Source organism: Girardinichthys multiradiatus, chromosome 22, assembly GCF_021462225.1.
Source record: "Girardinichthys multiradiatus isolate DD_20200921_A chromosome 22, DD_fGirMul_XY1, whole genome shotgun sequence".
NCBI lineage: Eukaryota > Metazoa > Chordata > Actinopteri > Cyprinodontiformes > Goodeidae > Girardinichthys > Girardinichthys multiradiatus.
The window spans coordinates 432002-454013 of record NC_061814.1 but is presented as its reverse complement, the minus strand read 5'-3'; the positions used below and the strand labels follow the sequence as shown (position 1 = coordinate 454013).

The 22012-nt window shown below is 41.1% G+C and overlaps 1 protein-coding gene across 1 annotated transcript; it reads right to left on the bottom strand.

Moving 5' to 3' along the window:
• Positions 1-2430: 2430 nt before the first annotated feature.
• On the bottom strand, positions 2431-6783 carry lbx1a (ladybird homeobox 1a). Its single transcript, XM_047352246.1, has 2 exons — positions 6203-6783; positions 2431-4268 (listed from the first exon to the last, which is right to left on the bottom strand). Exons 1-2 carry the CDS (start codon positions 6495-6497, stop codon positions 3742-3744), a joined length of 822 nt encoding a protein of 273 aa, XP_047208202.1. The 5' UTR covers positions 6498-6783; the 3' UTR covers positions 2431-3741.
• Between the last annotated feature and the right edge of the window lie 15229 nt (positions 6784-22012).

The following is a 22012-nucleotide window of genomic DNA, read 5'->3' as shown; positions in this document are numbered from 1 at the left end:
GGAGAAATTAGAACGCTGTTAAGAGGTCGGGCAACGAACGTCTGCCTGCCGAGTTCGCCATTGGTAAATGCTTTTTGGAGGGGAAAAGCCATGCAGATTCGAGCTATGAAGGCTAATGCTAACCAACCAATAGGCAGACGTTGACGTCTGAAGACACAGCCCCTCTTCATTTACATAATGAGGCAGAAATGTATATGGAAATGTAAAAAAGCACAGGCATAAATAAATAACATTGAACAAATAAATAGAGTAAAAAAATACAAAGGCAAAATAAGGGACAAAATATTAAAACCTACACATAAATAAATTTAAAAATAAGTCATTAATAAGTAAAGTTGAAAATTGTAATGGATAATAAATAAATAAGGTAATTATTACAAAGGTGAATAAATAAAGAAGCTAATTAAATTAGATATATACATTTATGTCTCATTGAATATTTGAATTACTACCTACATTTATTTATTTACTGCATTTTTATGTGTTTAATCGTCAGTCAGTCAGTCATTTTCTACCGCTTATTCCATAGTGGGTCGCGGGGGAGCTGGTGCCTATCTCCAGCAGTCTATGGGCGAGAGGCGGGGTACACCCTGGACAGGTCGCCAGTCCATCGCAGGGCAACACACATACAACCATGCACATACTCATTCATACACCTAAGGACAATTTTTAGAGTGACCAATTAGGTGTATGAATGAGTATGTGCATGGTGTTTAATCGTATGCTTATTTATTTATTTATTGAGAATTTATTTATATATTCCTAATTATGGCAGGGTTGGTCCTCCATATAAGGAAACCATTGAGTTAAAAAAATTCTCCCTTTCTGATAAGAACAAAAATTAACTGCCCAACCAGTTTAGCACCAGATTATTTTTAAAGATACAAATGCATATGGTTTCTCTGCAACTTGCTATAAGAGATTTAAACAAATAACAGTAGGGTTAACTAATTATGCAAAGTTTGGTTAAGAAAACTCCTAGCTGCCTAGCTGACATGCATGTAAAACTTGCTCTCTAAAGATAATAAAACAATGTACAAGGAGTATCAGATTAGCATATTCTGTTTTAAGTTATATTTTATAAAAAATGTCACATTAAAATATATGTTCATCCTTCTCAATAACCAATCTCTATTGGTATTACATCAACGTCTGAGCAGATCTTTACATGTTCCCAGTGGTATTTATCGTTGGTGATAAGATCCAAGACTTTGAGGTTGAAAGGGTTCATTGCCATCACCCTAATATTTTGCTCCGTAACAGAATAAAGTCAGGACTTGATTCTGAATGGCTAAGACCCAACAAAATGTTGGTTTTATTCTAGTCAGAGGAAACATATTCGTCAAATTAAAAGATTCCTTTAAATCTAAACTTCCTTTACATGAACTTGTTACCAACATTCAGTCTTTATGACTAAAAGAAAAACAGCAAAATGTAATGCTCTATGTTACTGTTATTATTGCAGTATCAATAGGACATAGGCCTAACTGCTTTAATACCTCACCAATATATTAATCAGATGATTAATATTCTACCTAAAAAGAAAAAAGAAATAAATAAATACAGACTAGAATTAATAATAATGAGTTAGTTTTTTTAATATGTTATTGTATTTAGGTTGGCAAGTCTAACAGCAAATTAGAGTAGACAGTAATTATTTTAAAGGGCAGAAAACAAAAGTAGTATCTACATTTTTTTAGGAAACAGGGTCGCCATAATATCAACATGACAGGAGGTCAGATGTAGCTATTCAACTCAATCTAAAGTCAGTCAGTCAGTCATTTTCTACCGCTTATTCCATAGTGGGTCACGGGGTAGCTGGTGCCTATCTCCAGCAGTCTATGGGCGAGAGGCAGGGTACACCCTGGACAGGTCGCCAGTCCATCGCAGGGCTCAATCTAAAGTTTAGGATCAAAATCGTAACAAAACGAAAAGAAAACCTAGGCTGTCTAAACTGACTCCAAAAGGCCTAATTATAGGAGGTACTCACACTTTATGAGGACCAGTCATTTGGACAGGTCCCACATGGCAGCAGCCAGGTCCAGCAGGAGGATATGAAGGGGGTGGGGGGAGTTGTGTCAGGTCTGATTGTTCAAGCAGGGTGGGGGTGGACCCATCACACTTCAATTTTCCAGTTGAGTGAAATAATGATCCTGCTCTGTGTGTGTTTGTCACACACACAGAGAAAAGCTACTGCTACTGTAGTCCTTTGCTGGGCAGCCTTCTGCTGTGGTGGACTAAAGGAGACAATTATTTGACTGTCTGCAGAAACCAGATGAAATGTAAAAGTTTTCAAACAAAACCACATAAAAAATGATTTAACAATGAATGGATGTCATCTCCATATATTATATATGTATTATATTATTATATATATGTATATTATCCAAAGGAAACAGGGTTGTAGAAAAAGACAACAGTACATTATTGTTGATGTCATGTTATTTTTTATTCTGACAGATGTACTTTTCAATGTCACCATGCAAGCAGCAAAACGTTGATGAAAGATAATAAGTTTGGAGATTTTATTTCATCAAATTTTAAATTAGGGCCTGCAATAATTACATGATTGAATCCTGAAAAGATTCACTTAGTTTGTCATGAATTAATTTAAACAGAAAACAAACATGAAGATATATGTTTTTAATAAATAGCTAAGAAATATGTAAAGACATGAAACTGTTTCTCTTATTTGAGAATATTTTTTATTTTAAGATTTGTTCATTATTGAACAGCCACACCTAATGCTTGTTCTGTGTGTGCGCGACATCTTATTGAGTTCACACACCTCCTGTGTCTTCCTGTTTGTAAGGTTCTGCTGTTGCATACACGCAAATAAATCAACAAAAGTTTTCAATCGAAATATTTCTGAGCAGAAAAAAAATTCGAGTGATGCAGTAAATCATGAATTTATTTTATCAGTCTGCTGGATGATGGTGCAATGTAGCACATAAACCATAAAATACCTTAAATGTATGCGTGGAATATATTATACTGTTATTAATGTCAAGATTCATATTTTATATTCTTTCGAAAAAATTCCCAACATTGTGGCACTTTCCATTGTCATCAGTCTTTTGTTCCCGATTTCATGTTAAATAGCTGCAGCTCTCCTTGGATAATGAAGCACAGATGAAGTAAATGAGTGAGGGTTCTGTTAGAGGCTCCAACCACGACACAAAGCAGCGAGCGGCCCGCTGAGGCCCATTCATATTCATGGCCCCGGGCCCCTATACGAGCAGGGAGTGTGTCCACATTAAGCGCTTCAGAAAGCTCTAATAGTTCATCCATCAAAGTGGCTCACAATTGAAGACGACAATGTTGGAACCATATGGCCCCTAACGCTGATGACTGAAGGCCGACTGTGTCCACAAGGAGCCGGCAGCGGACACGGCCGGGAGACGTGCGCGTCATGTTGTTACGATCCACGTTCACGCGTATTGCGTAGCTGCGGATGTGTGTGTTACCCAATTAAGAGTAACCAGAGAACGGCCTTTAAGCTAAATGAGATCCGGGTTGTTTCAGAATATTGTAAAAGCCCCAGAGTTTCAGGGATTGTATTTGAAGTGTTGAGGCTAACAGTTCTTCCTGCGGGTCTCAGGGACATGCAGCCTAAAGGCACTTCATTGGTGCAGCCTTCCAAAAACATAACGGCGCTCTGTGCGGGATTTTCGCTCCACGGCTTCACTTGTGATCAAGTGAAGTGTGAAACCCACGACATATCTGGCTACGTGGCATGCTTCAGTCATCCACGTCGATCTCCTGCTCCTCATCATCATCATCTTCCGAACCACACCTGCTGCTCAGTCCGTCTCTGTCCTGCGACAACGCGGGAGGAGTAGGAAGCGATGTGTGCGGCCTGTTCAGGTGTTCCTCAGTCCTGCCGGACCTATGATCCGGTTCGGCGGTGTTCAGCATAGAGCGCGCCACCAGGCCCAGACCTTCAGCCGCGCTCTTCTCCAGTTCCGCCAGCTTGGAAAGCTTCTCAAAAGCCACAACTTCTGCGACTCTGGCGGACTCCACGTCGGCCTTCATTTCCTCCAGGTCCCGCTTGAGCTTGGCCCGCCTGTTCTGGAACCAGGTGATAACCTGCGCGTTGGTTAGGCACAGGTCCTGGGCGATCTGGTCCCGGTCCGCCGGGCTCAGGTACTTCTGATAAAGGAAGCGTTTCTCCAGCTCATAGATCTGGTGGTTGGTGAAGGCTGTCCGGGACTTCCGGCGCTTCTTTGGGGTGTTCCTCTGGCTGAAGAGGGCCAGACCGTCCCGGCCTGAGAGGAAGAGAAAAAATGGGTCCAAATCATTTCAGAATTAACGAAACCAGGAGCAACAGTGTGTAAAAACAATTTGGTCTTCTGGGGCCACAATAAAAGGTTGAACAATATTAATTAGGCGAATTCATAACTGTCTAAATGTCTTTATTGTTAATATTTATAAGGGACAAAGTGTTTCACACAATCTCACACCCCTAGGAAAACAAACACATAAATAAAATAGATTTATGAATTAATAAATACATAATAAATGATAAGTCATATGGCAAACTTTGTGTCACTTTGGTTTTATTGTAATGAAATTTCTTTTTCAGAGTTAATTTTAGCCTACTCAATTAACTGTCAGTCTGGTTAATCAAAACAAATTATTACTGCATATATGCTGATAATTTATAATTTAATGTTACATAGGTTTGATTATCTTAAATGCTCTATATAGTTCAGGGGTCTGCCGAAGTGGCTTTTTGGACCTTCCTGACTCTTCATAACCTTGACTGAAAATGATCATGAATTAAATAATATTTTTCAACATAGACAAAACAACAAATGCAGGTTTTAGCAGTTTATCAGTTTTTCATGGAAAATTTTGTTTCAATTCCCACAACAGACTGACACTAAAAGAAACAGTAATGTTTTTCTTGTGATTATGTTGAAAAGTGGGATTTTAGTTTCATAATATTTTCCATAAAAAATCAGCATCCCATAGAAGAAAATATATCTATTATCTTTTTCATGTTTTTCTTTATTTTAAAACCTAAAAACAGAAATAAAATGGTGGTTCTTTAAAAATAACAACACATCAGATGTTTATCAAATATTATTTATCTTTTTTCGAAAGGTCATGTAAGATTTTGCGGCTCTAAACAAGTTTTATTTAGGGTGATTTGCTGATTGTAAAGATTGCAGATGCCTGATCTAGTTTAAAGATTTTAATATTGTCAAAACCATCAACTAATATTTACTCTATATGCACTGGTTCCAGCCTGTGCTATTTTAATCTTACCATTTATCATTCATTATTATCTATTAATGTTTTCCAATTCCTTTTGTTGAATTAGCCTGTATCATATAAGCAGGTATGTGTTTTATTTATTAAGAACTATTTACAAACCATGAGCATCCATTTATTTCTAACTTGAGCTCAAATGTTACCTTTATTTGATTTTATCTTGATCTTACATCTTGTAGCTATTGCAGCGTTTCCTGTGTTGCAATAATAAACTGATTTATGCTGCTGCATTTTCCATTAACATGAACTTATTTAAAGCAAGCGTAGAGACTCAGGGGATAGCTTAGGACATTTCATGCAGAAGTAAACAGTAATTAATATAAAACATGATTGACAGGCCTCTATAGGTTTTGTAAATAATATTCTAACATTTAATGCAAACATGAACATTCCTGCATAATAACTGAACTGAACTGGAATGCACTGTATAGGCAGTTCCCTCCATCACTGTAATTATAACAGAAATGAGCAGACTGTTATAGTGCTAAATTGCAAAATATGTTTCTTGTTTGTTTAAATTATTGTTTGAGATATTGTGGAATACATGTATGTACTGCATAGAATAATCGCTTGGTGCTGCAAGCATTCTTGGCAATAAAAAGCTTTCAGACTATAATTCTATGGAACAGACATTTCATCATACATGTGAAGAACATATGCATTAAACCAGAGACAATAACTGGATATATCTATCACACAGGTATTAACCATATTTAAAAAAACAAAAAACAAAACATTACATAGAAGGAAAATAATATTATTTAAAATAATAAAAACATTAAACCTAAAACATACCCAGACCATTTTCCACCTAATAAGTCGAATTGTTCTGAATAAAGTCTTCTTTATACGCGGTCCCAGAGAAAACAACTAGTGGAAACGGTGAGACAGTTGCGAAAACAAAGAGCAGAGCAGGGATTACCCTCTGCAGCCTGCAGAACGCTGACCTCCAGGCCCTTGAAGGTTTTACTGGCCAGCTCCTCCAGCGCGCACAGCGGGGAGCTCTGCCCCAGCAGCGGCCGGTCAGACGGGCTGCTCTCCCTGTGTGACATCAGAAGCGGCTGGCTCCTCTTCACGAACGGCTTGTTGAGGATGTCCTCGATGCTGAATGGCGTCAGCGGCTTGCTGGAGTTGGCCGGTGGTGGGAGCTGATTCAACGGACTGCGCCTCCTCTTCCCCAGCACCGCAGAGCATTTCGACTCGGCCTTTGAGGTCATGACGGTTCAAGCTCCTGCACCTGACCAAGGTAACTTCAGAGCTGTGAGTTCAAAAAGAGACAGCCCACTACGGGCAAAACCATCCGCGGGTCGGATCACAGTTGGCTCTGCAGCCGCATGTTGGCCGTGGGGTTGCAGGCAGGCTACACTTCTCAGTGGACGCGAGTGGAACGCGTTCGGTGGACAGTGGTGCAACGACAGCAGAACCTCTGTCCTACAGCAGCACCATGTTATGGTGTGTGGATCATTCCCTCCCCGTCCTGTGTGTGTGGGAGCTTAGAGAGGGAGGTGGACGGCGGTGTTTCACAGAGTCAGGCTGTGATCACAGGAGACCAATTTAAAAGAACAACTTTAGCTCATTTGTCAAAAGTCAATCATCTCCATCTGTCTGCATGTCGAAGACCTCAGCTGCATCCACAGTCCAGAACTGGCACCGGATCACCTGCTATAGCAGAGTAAGAATAATGTCACATGTACGCTGCAATCCAGGTCATGAAACCTCTGCAGGGACAATATATTATGCACTGAGAGATAAATATATGTCACTAACTCTTGGGAATTTGGATAAAACTAGTTTTAATCTAGAAAATAAAAAGTTTGTTAAATTACAGAATCTGAAGGTCTTGGCTGTTCACCAATTTAATGGTTCAAATTCCTTATTTTGTATTTTGTATTTTGATCTGCACGGTGGTGCAGTTGGTAGCACTGTTGCCTTGCAGCAAGAAGGTCCTGGGTTCAATTCCCAACCGGGGGTCTTTCTGCATGGAGTTTGCATGTTCTCCCTGTGCATGTGTGGGTTCTCACTGAGTACTCTGGCTTCCTCCCACAGTCCAAAGACATGCCTGTTAGGTTAATTGGTCACTCTAAATTGCCCTTAGGTGTATGAATGAGTGTGTGCTTGATTGTTTGTGTGTTGCCCTGTGATGGACTGGCGACCTGTCCAGGGTGTACCCTGCCTCTCGCCCATAGACTGCTGGAGATAGGCACCAGCTCCACCGTGACCCACTATGGAATAAGTGGTAGAAAATGACTGACTGTATTTTTTTCATAAAATAGATGGTTTTTATGGAGCTAAATTGGGGCCATAAAGTTTGTTCAAAAGAAAAAAAAAAAAAAAAATGAAAAATTATTTTGAACCTCCCCCCCCAAAAAAAGAAAAAAAACTGGAAAAAAGTTTTGCAACTGAAAAAAAAAGATGTGAAACTGGAAAACAGTTCAAAACAACTTTTCAGATTCTCGTTTTTTTTTTCCTCGCACTTGCAGATTTTATTTTTTTGGCTTCAAACTTCTGGCCCTGTTTTGGCATGGGAGCGGGGCCTCAGATCATGGGATGTGGAATCATGACTGACAGCTCAACACAGCGGCTGAGCAACATATTCCCAGCTGTTGCATTCAGGGACTGTGGGAACTGGAATTATCTTGAACACATCATTGATATTCTATATGAATGTGATTGGTTTTGAAAGATAACATGCTTCACTGATAGAAGTAGCTTACGTGAATACACGACGTACAGGGGTTGGACAATGAAACTGAAACACCTGTTATTTTAGTGTGGGAGGTTTCATGGCTAAATTGGACCAGCCTGGTAGCCAGTCTTCATTGATTGCACATTGCACCAGTAAGAGCAGAGTGTGAAGGTTCAATTAGCAGGGTAAGAGCACAGTTTGGCTCAAAATATTGAAATGCACACAACATTATGGGTGATATACCAGAGTTCAAAAGAGGACAAATTGTTGGTGCACGTCTTGCTGGCGCATCTGTGACCAAGACAGCAAGTCTTTGTGATGTATCAAGAGCCACGGTATCCAGGGTAATGTCAGCATACCACCAAGAAGGACCAACCACATCCAACAGGATTTACTGTGGACACAAGATCAAGCTGTCTGAAAGGGATGTTCAGGTGCTAACCCGGATTGTATCCAAAAAACATAAAACCACGGCTGCCCAAATCACGGTGTTGGACCACATGTTTGCTGAGTATTGGACTATCTGCACGTTGTTGGACGTCACTGTGCCTCTCCAATGGCATCGGCCATTTTGGTATCCAGGACAGCCGCTCCTCCATATCCCATCGAGCATTGCGACGGATATGACGAGCGTCCCAAGTCTGACGTCACAAGACGCTATATAGGAAGGCACCCGTTTTGAACACGCCGCTTTTCAGCTGGAAACCTTGACATGGTTACCACGCAACTGAAGCATCCTCTGGAGAAGAAGAAGTCCCACGTGGAGTCTTCATTTATTCTCCTTCGTTGGCCAACGAAAAATTCACGAAAGAGGTTTCTGGACTGAGAAGGCCAGAAATTTCACTTTGCCGATCGAAGACGTGAGTTTAACACGTAACCAAAACCACGGAGTTTCAAGGAGACGCAACTTTCCCTCCTTGCCTGGTTCTAGTCGACTGCTGATGGTCAGATCCTATTCTTCCTTTTCGTCTTCCCAATCTCACTGCTCGCTAGCTTGCCGCCAAAAGCTTTATAACTCTTGGTCCGCTCAGGAGTTTGGGGAAGTTTTATGATCGGACATCAATGAGTACAAGGGAGCTGCGCCCCCCGCACACTCTCCACTCACCACCACACCCCTTCGTCATATTCTCATTCCTTCTTTTTGCCATAACTGCTGGTTGATTCAATACACACCCACTGCTGTGTGCTTTATTTGGCTCAGTTAGATGTGTTACCCTTGTTATGTAGAATTTTGCATGTTGAGTAGGTGAAGATTAATAAATATTCACATAGATAAAAAGAGAGCGTTTTGTGTTCATTGTGTGCTTAAGTGATTTGTCAGTCAAGATAAGGTTAAAAGTTCCACACGTTTCGGCAGAAACGGTCAATTAAACAGTGACCTCTCCGGCAATAGTTATTAATTATTACGGAGTATTTAACGGTTGTAATAGTCAAAGGCGTTGAGTCACAATTACAACACCAGAAACATCTCTGGTCTTGATTCATAAATGAGGATTTTGGTTAAGAAATTGATTTTGTCAAATTATGATTTTTAATTATAATTATTGATCAAGATTAATCAATCAAAAATCATAAATCCCAACATATGGCGTCCCTGGGTGGGCCTTAAAAAGACAGACATCAAATCACTGTTGCACAGAATAAACAATTGTGATCTCCGTTAAGTAGACGTTTTATTGTGAGACTTTTGAGTTTCGCACAGAACGTTTGTGAATCTGGGGATATTTTGACTAGGTTGTGCTCAGTTCTGCTACAGAGGATAACATTATCTTTCAGAGGTGTTTGTTGTGGATGCAAGGTGAAAGTTGGTTTAACTTGTGGAAAAGTTCAAGTTAATTTCCAGTCGCTAGCCTGCTGCATCAGCTGCAGAAAACCAGCGCTGATAGGCAGCAGACCTGCCCCAGTGTCCGCTGGGCATAATTACAGTTGTGACCAACATTCTCCCAGTCAGGTAGAGAACAACACCTACATCTGGTGGCCATTTAATAAATTACAGTTGAAGCTGGATTTCCCAAACCGCAGACCTGCACTCAGTACCATCTGGCGGTCATTAGTGCGAATTGCATTTCCTACTTTGATTTTTTTTAAATCACTCAATTCATTAACACAGGCACATAATTCCATCACCTATGATCAAAAGGGCATAACTTAAAGTTGAAAGTTGAAGTTACAGATCATTCATTACCCCTTTTGGATAAAATGTAAGCGTTTTTGCTGGGTTTTATTGTGTGAAGCATGTTTTGATCTGACTCATAAAACTAACTTAGTTGTCCAACAGGAAGGTAGGTGATTCATATTAGAGAACACTAACATTTATTTGAAGCTAAGAACAGCATTGAATCTTTAGTTTCATTTCCCATCTTTAAAATTGTATTTTTGAATTTGGTTTTGGTTTATTTCAAAATTCTTTCTCTTCTTCTTTCTTCCCCTTTTTGTGTGTTTGCTTGATTACCCCCATTAAAACATAGACTTGGGTAAGCCACAGTTTGAACGGTCAAACCTGGGTGCCCATTTTAAGCAAACCCATACACCTGGAAGATACAGGTATGAATCAGACAGCTAGCTGAATAGCTTAGCCTGTTGTGTGTGGTTAATTAATTTTAGCAATCCTTTAATCACTGAACAGCTTAGTCTGTTGTGTGCGGCTAATTAATTTAGTGGTGGTTCATAGATAAACAGTTTGTGTGTTTGCATTGTGCATTTTGGGCCAAAGATGGAGGGAACATCCCAGACTGCAGCTGGAGATGTGTGTATGGTGGAGGACCCCATAGGAATGCAGGCACAAGAGGTGATTGGGTCATTGATTCTGTTGTCCCCAGAGGAGCGTAAAGGTCTCAATGAGTATTGCATTGAGCAATGTGAAGCCAGGATTCAGGAGTTGCTCCAAGTCATTTAAAACCCACCGAAGGACAGACGGGTCTCAGATGTGTTGGGACAGCTCACAATGTTATATCAGCGAAGGTTAATGTTGGAAGTTGACCAGCGCGTTAAACTGCAGTTCGAGCTGAATGATACTTTGCAGACAGTGGATGTCCTTAGAGGTTAAATAACAGAAGTTGGAAATAGATTGGAAGAAATAGAGGGTAGCCATGCCACACCTCCTCCCCCTGGAAGAATGGGGGGGACCGAAACCCACCTCACAGGTTGAAACCTTTGGAGGTGAGCCACACCTGCGAAACCCTGAGAGAACCTGCAGGTCAGATCTGGAGGATGTAGAAGCTGCTCTCCAGAGATTACCTTTCCAGGCTCATAGGGTTCCCCATACATCCACCGAGGCAAGAACAGGTGTAAGTAGTCAGAATAGGTGCAGTGGTGCGGTGCCCCACCCCAATGCAATCAGCAGCCATGAACGGTACCTAGCAGGGGACCCAGCAGGTGTAAATAGTTCACGGTTCAGATGCGAGCAGCTGTCAAACGTGACTCGCAGTACGGTCCTCTACGTTCCCTCACCTCCGCCAAGGCGACAAGAGTGCTGCCCCTGGGATTCAGGTGGTTCCTACCGCCCTCACCCGCTGCCCAGGACCCGAGTCCGGGAAGCACAGGGCCCACCGTTGTACTGGGAGCAGCCTCCACTGCCTCCTCCGTGGATGAGGCGTGATGCACTGATACCCCCTGAGTGCAGCCGGAGGGAACTCTCCAATGATGACTCAGATGGGCCAGGACCAATCCCTGAGAATGGATTGCGCACCCGCCAGCTTGAGTCCCTTGCCAAAGACATAGAGCGTTTCGACCCTAATAATGCAGAATCCAACATTGATGATTATCTTAGGGAAGTTGAACGCTGTGTTCTAGATTTGTACTGCCCATCAGCACGGGAAAAACTGAAGCTCATCTGGAAGACAACATACAGGAGCGTCCATGTTTTCATGGAGAGCCTGACACCCGCAGTCCGAGACCGTTATTCAACCCTTTGCGAAGCTTTAAGGGAAGAATATTCTGTGTGCACGGACCGGGCCTCCGCCACACTTGGTGCTTTCACTATCCAGCAGAAAAAAAGCGAAGTACCCAGGGAGTATTATCGGCGCTTGAGAGCCGTTTACTTCCAAGGACGCAATGCGCCCGGCATTGAGGAGGAACATGCTTTTAAATCCCTGTTCCTCCACAACCTTCATGAAAGTGTGTGATACGATGTTACTATGTATTGCAGAACCAAGGCCATGAGCATGCAAGAGATACGCAAATATGCTCAGATGGCGTGGGAAACATGTGCTTGCCCGACCAAGGGATCGGAGAGCGAGGCTAGAGTTTTACAGGTCCAGACTGAAAGAACCAGCCTTGCATTAGAAGGTCAGGAAATGCCTTCAAACAAAATCCATGTGAAGAACATGTTCAGGGAACAACGTAGGCTTGGTTAGCTGGACTGGGGGGGTGGTATTGAATACCAACCACAGTCAAAGTTGCCGGACCACTTCCGGTCGAACAGACGACCTGACCATCACGTGAAGCCTAAAGGTAAACCTGATGGAAAAGGGTGGAACTGACACGCAGAAGGGATTATGGGGAAAGAGATGGAGGAGGCCTTGCGTAAGATGGTGACAGAAGCGGTGCGTCAGGACACCACGCCACCACAACCCTTGAAACAGGAAGCCGACCCTCCAGTTAAACCAGACCCAAACTTCCCGTCAGCATGACTAGGCGTGGACCCAGTCTCCACAACCATCAGAGTCAACCTGATCGGATGGGGAGACAAACCTGGGAAACTCCAAGAACCCCTTGGGACCTCTCCAGGAGAAAAATCACAAACCATTGCTCCAAGGTTCTTAGGTAAACTGAACCATAATGAACATATAGGTTACCTATACTATCTCACAAGTATAGGAGGACATGTCAAACTGAGGTTCCATTTTAAAACAGGATCAGAGATCAGCCTGATGTTCTCAGTCTCGTTTGAGGAGGTGAGTAAAGCCATGCTCTCCCTCAGTAAACCACTTCAGGCTGAAGCTTGTGATGTAAGCATCACCAGCTGGGTGGAGATGGACATAACACACAAAGACATGACTCTGGTGCACCCCATCTATATGTGCACATTAAACACAGAGCTTTTTCTTGGTGGCCAGGACTTGCTGGACAGGCTGGCCCCACTCATCGACTGCCACCAGGACCAACTCTGGGTCCAGGCGGAGGTGCCAAACCCACTGGGTGCAAGCAGCAAACGATCCGTTGTGACCAATCAGGTCACCAGCTTAGAGGAGCCCAAAGAGCCTCTTAGGCCCTCGTCAGAGCCGGTCATGTGCACCTCTGGGACACAGCTGCACCCAGCAACCCAGGAAACTCCTCCCAGATGCAGTCATGCATCATTGCTTGGCTCTTTAAAGAACCCAGGTGTGAAACCTCACAACCCCAAAGTGGTGGAAGGTGTACACCTGGAAACCATGTTCATACCAGAAGTGCTACTAGCATTCTGGCTGGGACATCCATCAACCATTAGAAAGCTGTATGACCGTTTGTGCCAAAAAGACCCCCTTGTAACTGAGGCATAACACAGCCACACGCTCCTTTTAGCAGATGGGCTCCGCCCTCTCCTCAAGACAGCCAGTGTGCAGATTGGCATCAAACAGCTCTCCCATGCTGTGGATATTGTTCCAACAGACTAAAGGGGGGTCACGTTATCCTACGCCCATTACTCTCCTGTAGGGTGCATCAAAGGACGTTTAACCTGCCGCCAGTTTCAGCCATCCCAGCCAAATAGTAAACCTCCGCTTCAGCGAAGGGGGGTTACATTACCTTGGTTCCACCTTCAGACCAACTGGGTCGAACCAGCTCCAAAATTAACAGGAGGTAACAAATTCCTCCTAACTGTGACATGCAGCTTCATCAAGTGGGTTGGATGCTTGTCAGAAAAAGGTTGACACCATCATCCCAGCTGCTGCACTTTTGCTGAACCAGATGAAGTCCTACATCGAACTCTCCTCCCCAAGAACAGAGCTTGTCTCCATGTCCGGGAAAGGAGAGACTAGTGCGTAGGACTAGTTAAATAGGTGCATGTTTCATGAACTCACACTAACATGCACTAATCACTAACAACTTTCTTCAACAGAAACAGTTAAACATATAACTACCTTCTAGGACACAGTCTTAAACTGTAAGTTGGCACGATAATATTCCATAACACAGCAGACCTCACAAAAGTGATTAAGAATGATGTAATGGACACCCACATTGCCAGAGATTTTATGCAAAATTTTATTAAAGGAGGTTGGTTCATCTGTAGACAGTCCCACCGAGGCACAGATACCCATTGGCCTAGCTCTGCTGAACTTAGTAGAGAAATCCTAAGTCCACCACAGCAGACACCTTGCAATCTCCACAAACACACCTGGCTTATAGCCTAGGTATGCAATTCATTTATTCTTTTTCTCCCTCTTTTCACATCTAGATAGTTTAGAGACAGGAGTCATATTAAAACCAATCATCATTTGGAGGAGCTAATGGTTTAAGCCTAAACCTGTTTTAACCATTCGTTTTTTTTTTTTTGATTATACACCGCAAACCAGCAGGTTAAGGGTTTACAGGTCAGGATTGATTCCCTCACATTCATTCCCCACGGTTCATAGCACCACCCTTGCCAATGACACAGCCAGGTTCCAGTGCCTAATAGAAGTTAGACGAATAAGCTATGAACCATGATTTTGTTTTCTTTTTATATACAGGGGTTGGACAATGAAACTGAAACACCTGTCATTTTAGTGTGGGAGGTTTCATGGCTAAATTGGACCAGCCTGGTAGCCAGTCTTCATTGATTGCACATTGCACCAGTAAGAGCAGAGTGTGAAGGTTCAATTAGCAGGGTAAGAGCACAGTTTTGCTCAAAATATTGAAATGCACACAACATTATGGGTGATATACCACAGTTCAAAAGAGGACAAATTGTTGGTGCACGTCTTGCTGGCGCATCTGTGACCAAGACAGCAAGTATTTGTGGTGTATCAAGAGCCACGGTATCCAGGGTAATGTCAGCATACCACCAAGAAGGACGAACCACATCCAACAGGATTAACTGTGGATGCAAGAGGAAGCTGTCTGAAAGGGATGTTCGGGTGCTAACCTGGATTGTATCCAAAAAACATAAAACCACGGCTGCCCAAATCACGGCAGCATTAAATGTGCACCTCAACTCTCCTGTTTCCACCAGAACTGTCCGTCGGGAGCTCCACAGGGTCAATATACACGGCCAGGCTGCTATAGCCAAACCTTTGGTCACTCATGCCAATGCCAAACGTTGGTTTCAATGGTGGAAGGAGCGCAAATCTTGGGCTGTGGACAATGTGAAACATGTATTGTTCTCTGATGAGTCCACCTTTACTGTTTTCCCCACATCCGGGAGAGTTATGGTGTGGAGAAGCCCCAAAGAAGCGTACCACCCAGACTGTTGCATGCCCAGAGTGAAGCATGGGAGTGGATCAGTGATGGTTTGGGCTGCCATGTCATGGCATTCCCTTGGCCCAATACTTGTGCTAGATGGGCGCGTCACTGCCAAGGACTACCGAACCATTCTTGATGACCATGTGCATCCAATGGTTCAAACATTGTATCCTGAAGGTGGTGTCGTGTATCAGGATGACATTGCACCAATACACACAGCAAGACTGGTGAAAGATTGGTTTGATGAACATGAAAGTGAAGTTGAACATCTCCCATGGCCTGCACAGTCACCAGATCTAAATATTATTGAGCCACTTTGGGGTGTTTTGAAGGAGCGAGTCAGGAAACGTTTTCCTCCACCAGTATCACGTAGTGACCTGGCCACTATCCTGCAAGGAGAATGGCTTAAATCCCTCTGACCACTGTGCAGGGCTTGTATATGTCATTCCCAAGACAAATTGATGCTGTATTGGCCGCAAAAGGAGGCCCTACACCATACTAATAAATTATTGTGGTCTAAAACAATGTGTTTCAGTTTCATTGTCCAACCCCTGTACATATATATATATATATATATAGAGAGAGAGAGAGAAAACAGACACATTCACTGTTGATACTTGAGCAGTTTACAGAAACAGCATGACATGGACCGTGTCGCTGCGATATGTTGGCTAGTCCGCCATATTGGAAGTCTGCCTTACAAACCAATGAAACCAGATGCAAAACGACTGGATTTTCTGGCTAAAAACGACAGACGTTTAAATTTAACTTTATGTTTTAGATGGTCCGACATCTATTGAAATATTTACAGATGCATTTGGACCTAGTAATTACTGATTTCATGAATACCAAATGGGGTCATAGTTGTTTAGTAGAATGATATGTGTCATGGCATGACATTTTGGTGTTTGAAGCTACACCAGAGGGCTGTTACACAAAATCAGGATAATGCATTAAGCTGGTATTTTCTAAATATCCTTGCATAAGCCTGGACTTGTCTTCGACTGGACTTGTGTTTCCGTTTCTGGTGCATTTTTGGTTAAAACATGTTTGTTCTTCATTTAGTGAAGTGACTCACAGCAGATAGAGTGTTCAGAAGTTTTACTCAAGTTTCATTGATTTGTAAGGCAGACTTCCAATATGGTGGACTAGCCAACATATCGCAGTGGCACGGTCCATGACATGCCTTTTCTATAAACTGCTCAGGTATGAACAGTGAATGTGTCTGTTTTCTCATATATATATATATATGTTTCCCGGATCAATAAAATGACAGCCAGCCTTTTTATTATTACACGATCACTGATGGCGCCCGCAGAGATCCGGTCGAATACTCCTGCCGCTAAGTCTGGTGGTTCTTCTGCTTTACGATGAGAGCATGAGAAATCTCCAACATGGACCTAAAATGCTGTGCAAATCTGTCAGGATCATATTTTCTCCTCTGAGATTCACTTTGTGTATTTACGTAAGCTGCTTCTATCAGTGAAGCATGTTATCTTTCAAAACCAATCACATACATATAGAATATTGATGAAGTGTTAGGCCTACACATAATTCCAGTTCCCACGGACCCTAAATGCAACAGCTGGAAATATGTTGGTTAGCCGCCGTTTTCAGTTGCAAAACGTTTTTCCAGTTTTCAAATTTTTTTGGGCGGAAGTTCAAAATAATTTATCAGGTTCAATTTTTTTTTCTTTTGAACAAACTTTTATTTTGAGTTTCAAATTATTTTCTTTTGAATAAAATTTTATTTTTCAGGTTCAAATTCTTTTCTTTTGAACAAACTTTATGGCCCCAATTTAGCTCCAAAGTTTTCCAGTTAGACACAATAAAAAGCTATTTATTTTTATTTATTTGGTCTAATATGTGTACAGATTTTTGAAATCATTTTCTGGCATCCTTAGTACACATATATGCTGTTAAATGTTGAATATTCATTTTTGTTTATTTTTAAACAAACATTTCATGTGAAACAAACGTTTCACATGTACTCCTAAAAAAGATCTAACATACATTTACTTCAAGCCTAAATAGAAAAAAGTTATGATTTTTTTTCCATTTAACTAGCATATTTTTGTATTAAAAGAGACTATTACTTCAATAATTCAACAGCACTGAAGAAACATATAGTAATTATATTTATTTAAAACAAATAAAAATTCCTCTGACTCTAGAACTGTCGGTGGTGATGGTGGCCTCATCACGACATACAATTCCAAAATTCATACCACTTCTTGCTTAATAACTTTATTTAACTATTTGATAGCTCTTGGAGTTTATTTATCATAACTCTAATCTCTCTAGTGTATCTTGCTCTTGTTTTCTTCCTTACCCTTTCTCCTCCTATAGCCTGCCTACTCTGAGATGGCTCGTGTATGGCCTGATCCACTGGACTGTCTGGGGAGTTTCTGGGGGATCTGAGCCCCTTCGCTTAAGTTCTCTTGATATTTGTTCTCTGTTTCCAAGCCATTCTCTGACTTCTCTTTTCACTTTCATTCAAGTCATTGATAAATTATACCTCCCCTTCTCCAACCTCTTCTTCCATCTTTGCCTTTCCATTCTGAGGTATTCCTCCTTTAACTGTGTATTTTCTTTCTCCACTTATTTTGCTATTCCCTGTCCTCCTTCTCTCCTCCATAGATAGCTGCTGCCTATCCATAACTTCCTAAAATACATAAAGTTAAAGTTGAGTGTAATAACTAAGAAATTGGGAGGAATTGTAGTGAATGTGAGATTTGGGTAAATGTCATGTCATTTTCATATGGCTTTAGTCATTGGAGATGCATAGTCTACAAGGGCTATTGCATACTATGTGCTATTTAGGTAGGTGGTAAGTGCAGAATATGCATCCCCACTGGCGTAAGCAAAATTAACATGGCCTAATAGTGAATTAAGAAAGAGGGTTGTTAGGTATTATTTAGTCAACTCAGAGGTAAGAACGATACAGTCAGAGTTACTTGTGACAAGGGTAGCCCACTTTGCAGTGAAACTACAAAGTTTTGACACCCTATCTCTTTATTTATATGCACAGTTCAGACAGGGTGTGTGTGTGTGAGACAGAAAGGAGGCTGGTTCACACAGAGATAACAATGATCTCACACACACAGGGAGGAAGGCATAGTGCAGGTGCCTTGCAACACAAAGTTTTTACATGAGTGATAACAAGTTTTTGCACCCATCCAACAGTCCCTCCTTTTATCACAAGTAAAAACATTTAATATAAAAACGAGTAAGAAAAATACTTTGTATGAGCGAAAACCCACGGACGGTAAACAGATTATATTTTGTGGGAAATACTCATACGGCCCCGCCGCCCTCGGCGACCATTAAAAGTTAAATGTTGATTAATACTTGAAATCATAAAAATAAAAGAATAATACTTGAAATCATAAAAATAAAAGAATAAGAATAATACTAGAAATCATAAAAATAAAAGAATAATACTTGAAATCATAAAAATAAAAGAATAATACTTAATTAATGAAAACAGTGAAACATAATAAAGGAATTTCAAAATCTGCCCTGTTTATGTCATCATTGTACTTTTTCTCATTTCACTTAAGCAACAACTTCTTTCGATTTTCTGCTGTAAGGTCATTTTATGAAATACAATGTATGAGTACACTCAGGCTTTTGATGTGATTTATTTACAACATGTCATCATAATCGTCCCCTTCATTTTCGTGTATTTCTACCTAGTTCAGTGTTGCATATGCCACCATGAACAATACCAGAAATTCTGTAGGAATGGATGTGCGTCATGTTCTTCCGTCAGTGTTCTGAGATGGGTCCCGTCTGATGTCCATCTCTTCTGGTTCGGTATCACCTCCTGTGGATCCTGCTTTAGATAGAGAAAGAGTCCTGCTACCAGAATTAAGCTCAGGCTTATCAGTCCTGTCCACAAGTTACAGAGAGCCATTTTATAATTGGGCGCAGATCAGCTGTTTTCTTCACCGGTTTGAGACGCTGGGCCATCTTTGAACCCGGACTTCCTCTGCTACCCCGTCGGTTGGTTTGGCTCCTGTAACGGCAAAACTGGCTTACAGTGGCTTTTATGGATCCAGGAAGGCCTCTCTGCTATTTTCAGAACTGTGGGCGTTGTCAGGAGTATTTGAAACGGCCCTTTCCACCAAGGAGTGCTCCAATCCTTCCGGTGGAGTGTCTTAATCAGGACCAGGTCTCCAGGCCTCATTCTGTGGGATAGGAGCAGAGATTATCGGCAGACCACTGGACATTTGTTCTTCTTTTGTCTGCAACATTTTATTCATCCACTCAGCTAATGAAGGTTCCTGTTGTGCTTTCTCTATTTCATTCATGTCAGAGGGCAGAGGAAACGGTCTGCCATGTACTATTTCTTTGAGAATACAAATTCACATCAGCAACTTGGTGTCACGTGATCTCAGACTCAGAATATAGTGGGTGGAGCCATACAATGATGTACAGTAGGTGGCAAATGGAGTAAGACCAGTTTGATTTGGAGTTATTCTCATCCATAATTAACCAGGGATAGGCATTCGGGCCATGGCCTCCCTGTTTCTTCCATTGTTTTCCTTAATCTTTAACTGAAACCCTAATGCATTAGAACTTAGATCTATTAATTTATTTACAAAATGAGTTCCATTATCTGACCTTATAATCTGTGGGATACCATATGTGGGGAAGAAATGTGTCACTAGGTTCATCTATTACAACTAGGCAATATTTCTTCCCCCGTGTTTGCAACAAATTATGCATGATCTGCAAAAATGATTTGCATAGTCAGAAATATTTATAGTGTAGCATTAATGCTTTACCAGATGTGACATATTCCCCCCTTGACACGTGGGTCTTCCCAATGTGTCACTGTAGCCGCTGTGTTGTATAAATATTTTGGGAGGATTGGTTTATCTTCTATCTGATTGATGTCATCTTTTCTCTGTGCTCCTCTCTTTAGCCAGGCCTTTATTTCTGTCTTGGGTGCTGACTGTTGGGCGTCTTTCAGCACGTCTGTGTCTATAAATAGCAGATCTGACATTTTCTCTTTAATAGGTTGAAATGAGTTAGTTCTGTCCCTGATGATGTTTTAAAACCTCTATTTTGCCAAATCTTAGCATGGTGATGTACTGATCCGAAAACGTATTGGCTGTCTGTGTATATAGTAAGTATTTGTCCCTCATGTAATTCACATGCTCTTACTACAGCATATAATTCTGCTGTTTGGGCTGAGCATGTATTGGGTAGAGATTTAGCTTCTATTATCCTATCGGTGGTTGTTACTGCATAACCAACTCTATTCTTTCCATATTCATCTTTAGATGCTGAGCCATCTACAAACACAACACATGAATCTGGTATAAGGGTTTGAGAAATGTCTTGTCTGGGTTTGGTGTCTTCTTCAACTTTTGCTTTATAAGAATGTGGTTTTCCATCTTCTGCAGTAGGTATTAGAGTACTTGGATTTAAAGGGCACATCTTTTTAGAGTTATGTTTGGCTGTGATAATAATAGCGATGTCAGTGTGATATGTCTTGCATGTAGCGTCAGGTGCTTCTTTTAATATTCCTGACTTCAACATATCTTGTATTACTGGCTTAGTACCTTCTTCAGCTTCTGGCTTTAAGGGGTATTGACGGACTGATTGCCTTTTTTCAGATATTAGTTTTAACCTTGTATGGTGGGAACCCCTTTATAAGCCCTACATCAGTTGATGATTGGGACCACAGTTCAGGTGGGACAGCAGCTAGGGCAGGGTGCATGTTGCTCTCTTTGCTCTCAGCTAAGCCCTGTATTTGTCCCTCTGCCTCATCTAAATGTGTCCTTGGATGGACTTTGACTATCCACGCCAGAATGAGCTTCCAGATTCCTGTATTAGGTTCTACTTTTGACAGTGTCAGTGCTGTTCCTGCAGAGGATTAAAGCCTCTGTTTTTCCAAATTCTTATTATTCTTTTTTATTATATTTTATAAAGTAAGTCCTTATTACATTTAAAAATGAGATCAATATTTTTGGTAGTTGCTATTATTATAAATAATGCTTGGTTTAGTTCTTATTAAAAATAAAAATAAAAACTCACTCACTGATGAACACAAAAAATGAAGGGCATATTATATCTTATAATCTTAGTTTGTTTTACCCTGTTTTATAGATACAACATACAGTTTCAGTCAGCTTTGTATTTAGTTCAAGTAACTAAAGTTTGTTTCAATTAACTCAAGTTTTCTCTATTTCAGTCCAGTTCAGTAATTCTGTTAAGGTTAATTTAATCTTATGTTAAGTTTGAGTCTAATTCAATCATTTTGAACCTGACTGGAAAAAGTCTAAACATCTGTTAAAATCTTTTTGTTTTACCATAGAGAACTGACCTAATATTATTATGGTAATGTTGAGGACTCTAATTTTTACATAACATGAAACAGACATTTATTTCACAAAAACAGAAAGTCAAACACAGACATTTGGCCACATGAAAGTTTAAATAACCTGTTTGTAAAAGAATTAGGAAAAATTGAAGACAGATCTATGAACTTTCCTATGGTTATCAGTATTTTTAATACAGGTAGAACCTTTGCTATCTTTATATGATTTTTCGAAAAAGATTCTGGAAACCTTATTAAGATATAAATTTGGCAATGATCATCAGAACATCAGACCTTTATTAGCGCTTTTAAGGTCCCTCAAAGATGCATTACAATGAAATCAGTCATTC